This window comes from Phyllobates terribilis, unplaced genomic scaffold (assembly GCF_046119375.1).
Source record: "Phyllobates terribilis strain yellow unplaced genomic scaffold, ASM4611937v1 Scaffold_12__6_contigs__length_324123572, whole genome shotgun sequence".
NCBI lineage: Eukaryota > Metazoa > Chordata > Amphibia > Anura > Dendrobatidae > Phyllobates > Phyllobates terribilis.
Window position 1 is genome coordinate 244894461 of NW_027362772.1, and position 3746 is coordinate 244898206.

Here is a 3746-nt window from a genome sequence, read left to right on the forward strand (position 1 = left end):
CACAGGTGGTATATCTTGCAACACAGATAGGCTACTCCACTGACTAACACACTCTGCAATAGGCCAAAAAGGATTAGCTTTGCTAGATTCAGCCAAATGCTGTGAAAAAAACTTGCACAGCACTGGCACAGACCTGCCTGGCAAAAACTGATAGGAACTGATGTAACCTAGTCCTGAAAAGGACTCCAATTACAATTAGTCTTTACTCCCACAATCTATCTATTTAAGAGCACAGACCTGCCTGATAAAAGTCGTAGGAAATGCTGTAACCTAGTCCTTAAAAGGACTGCAATCACAACTATTCCCTACTCCCAAGCTATCTGTATATTTGTGCGAAAATTGGCTTGAAATTAACAAGGTATAGCGCACACAGCAACAGCGGTGCCGTCTAACACGCAGCTGCAGCAGTGAGAAAATGGTGGCGACGGGGAAAATGGCTTGGTCTTATAGGGCAAGGACATGTGACATACACTGCCAATCACACATGCCCTTGCTTGTGTGAAAAAAAGCACTTCGCTCCGTGTGTGCGCTGCTGATAGGCTGACAGATTGCACCTCCCCACTGCAAATGCGGGAAAGAGAAAAAAAAATGGAGATCTTCATTGTTCCTGCAGAGATCCATCCCCTGCCCCTCCCCCCGCCCCGCTGTACACTCAAACTGCGTATTAACATTAATTTTCATCATTACTGAGAAAAAATCCAGTTATGATTTTGGTGCACGAACAGTTATCGAACATAACCTCGAACAGCCGAATTTTTCTCAAATTGTTCGTGTTCGCCGACCGGCTCGAACACCGCCCAAAACAGCTCGAATTTGAGATTGGCGAACAGTTCGAGTAGAACAACGCTCATCTCTAGATCTAATATATAAAGGATAGAGCAAATTTAATTTCTTCCCTTGGAGGATCCCAAATACCTATGCAATACACATAGTCCATTGAATTCTAAAGAAAATGTGTAATGTTTTATTTCCCCTCTGAAGGCGCTGCTGGGCAATCAATCACATGCTGCTGGATCGTTTCACAGATTGTAGCCAATTAGTTGGGGTCCAAGAAGTGAACAAAATGGGATTGTGCACTAAAGACCTCTTCTAACATACTTGATAATAATCTTATTAGTGATCATGAATAGAATAAACCATACCGCCATTGCTGAATTTATCCTTATTGGATTTTCTGATGTTCCTGAGCTCCAGTACTTATTATTCGTTATCTTCCTCTGCATCTTTAAAATCTCCTTATCTGCTCACATGTTTTTGATTCTTTTATACAGATTCAGTCCAAATCTTCAAACCTCCATGTACTTCTTTCTAGCTAACTTCTCCTTTATGGAAATATGTTATCTTTTAACTATATTTCCCAAAATGTTAACAAACCTGCTCTCCAGGGAGAAAACTATAACTTTTTATGGCTGTGCTATACAAATGTACCTTTTTCACTTATTTGCTGGCTCAGAGTGTTACATGTTAGCATCCATGGCTTACGATCGCTATATCGCCATATGTCATCCCTTGTTATATAATATCCTCATGCCTAAAGTCGTATGTATGCAGCTGATATGGGCTTCATGGATTATAGGAACAGCGGTTGCCATAATCCAGACCATGCTCATGTTTTCCCTGCCTTTCTGTGGGTCTCATGAAATCAACCATTTCTTCTGTGACGTTCCACCTATCTTGGCATTGGCGTGTGCTGACACTTGGGTTTATGAAGTTGTTATCTTTGTCATTACTTTGTCCGTTATTGTAGGCTCCTTTGCTTTGACACTTTTTTCTTATTCAGTAATAATATGGACAATTGTTACGAAACATTCCTCGTCAGGAAGGAAGAAAGCGTTCTCCATCTGTACTTCTCACGTCGTAGTGGTGACCATATTTTACGGATCTGGATGTATAATGTATCTGAGACCCAAGTCAAGTTACAGCACAGGCAAGGACAAGTTTATATCGCTCATGTATACTATTGTTGCGCCATTGTTTAATCCCTTTATCTACAGTTTGAGGAATAATGACGTGAAATCTGCAGTCAGAAGAATTTTGTACAATATAAAACTAACTCACAAATGCTAAATACAATATTTACTTCCTTTAGTTGATAATACCTTTCTGTAAACTTAGCAAAAAATATATATATTTTAATACTTCTTTCTGTAACTATAAAAATCTCGGAATGACCATGACTAGAGATGGGTAAACCCAAACTTTAAAATTCAGAGTTCGTACCGGACACTTAGCCAAACACAGACTTCTCCCCAGAGACCGTTTTACTGTTCGGAGTTCCAGGGTAAATCCAGGAGGAGAGAGCGAGAGTAAGATTTATGGAAATTAAAAGCTGCTTTTACCAGTACCTGCAAAAGTGGTGAGATTTCAAAAATCTCATGCACACGCTTGATTTTTTTTTCCTGACTGAATTGAAAAACTGATTTGTTTTTTTAAAACTGCAGCATGTAAATTCAGCATTTTGTAGTGTTTTTTTCACCAATAAAAAGCAATGGGAAAGTGCAATAAAAAGCAGCAAAAATGCTGTTATTGTTTTTTTTCAGCGTTTTTCGTGAAAAAATGAAGGTATAGAAGGAAGTGAAAATAATTTATTTTTGTGATTTTCCCAAGTTTAAATGTTACCATAAAGTTTTGGTATCCCTCACATGAGCATGGAGGTTAGCATTGTTACAGTTTAATTAAATTAGTGATATGTGTTAAATGAAACAATGCCGAACAAATTCAGTGCCCTATCAATGTTTGTAAATAAACAATGCTCTACTGACTCAATGCCCTACAATTGTGTGAAAGTAAATCAATACCCGGCCAACTCAGTGCCCTTCCAATGGGTGAAGGTAAACAATACTTAACCAACTCAATGCCCTACCAATGTGTGATAGTAAACAATGCCCTCTGAATTCAATGCCCTATCTATGTGTGAAAATAAACAATGCTTTACCAACTCAATGCCCAACAAATGTGTAAAAGTAAACAATGCCAAGCCAACTCAATGCACTACTAATGTGCTGAGTAAACAATGCCCTACCAATGTGTGAAGGAAAACAATATCTGGCAAAGGACTCCGGAGTACGTCTGAAATGCGTTACATTACGTCTGCCATATCTATGGCCTTGTTTGCTATGGAAATTATTATTTTTCTTTCTAAATGAACTGTTTTAACTGGAGCTGGAAATATTCTTTTTGTCCTTTTGACTGCCCCATGTCTGATCAGGACAAAACTTCTGTGATCCGGCTCATTGAACTGCAACAGGTGATCTGGCATTTTCTCATTTACTTTATCCTGAAGGAAAACAATGCCCTACCAACTTAATGTCCTACCAATGTGTGAAAGTAAACAATGCCTTACAACCTCAATGCCATACCTATGTGGCAAAATAAAGACTGGCCTTTCAACTCAATTCCCTACCAATACGTGAAAGTAAACAATTCCCTACCACCTCAATGCCCTACCAATGTAGGAAAGTAAAGAAGGCCCTACCAACTCCATGCCGTACCAATATGTTAAGTAAACAATGCCCGACCAACTCAATGCCCTTCCAATGTGTTAAGTAAACAATGCCCTACCAATGTGTGAAGGAAAACAATCTACTACCAATGAGTGAAGAAAAACAATGCCCTACCAATGCATGAAAGTAAACAATGTCCTACCAATGTGTGAAGGTAAACAATGCTTAACCAACTCAATGCCCTACCAGTGTATGAAAGTAAACAATGTGTTGCATTATGTCTGTCATAGCTATGACCTTCTT

At 39.0% G+C, this 3746-nt stretch overlaps 1 protein-coding gene across 1 annotated transcript; it reads left to right on the forward strand.

Annotated features, from left to right (window-relative positions):
- Nucleotides 1-1122: 1122 nt before the first annotated feature.
- Nucleotides 1123-2067, forward strand: LOC141171777 (olfactory receptor 10A7-like). The gene has a single exon (XM_073655419.1). The coding sequence runs from the start codon at nucleotides 1123-1125 to the stop codon at nucleotides 2065-2067; it is 945 nt and encodes a 314-aa protein (XP_073511520.1).
- The last annotated feature ends 1679 nt before the right edge of the window (nucleotides 2068-3746 follow it).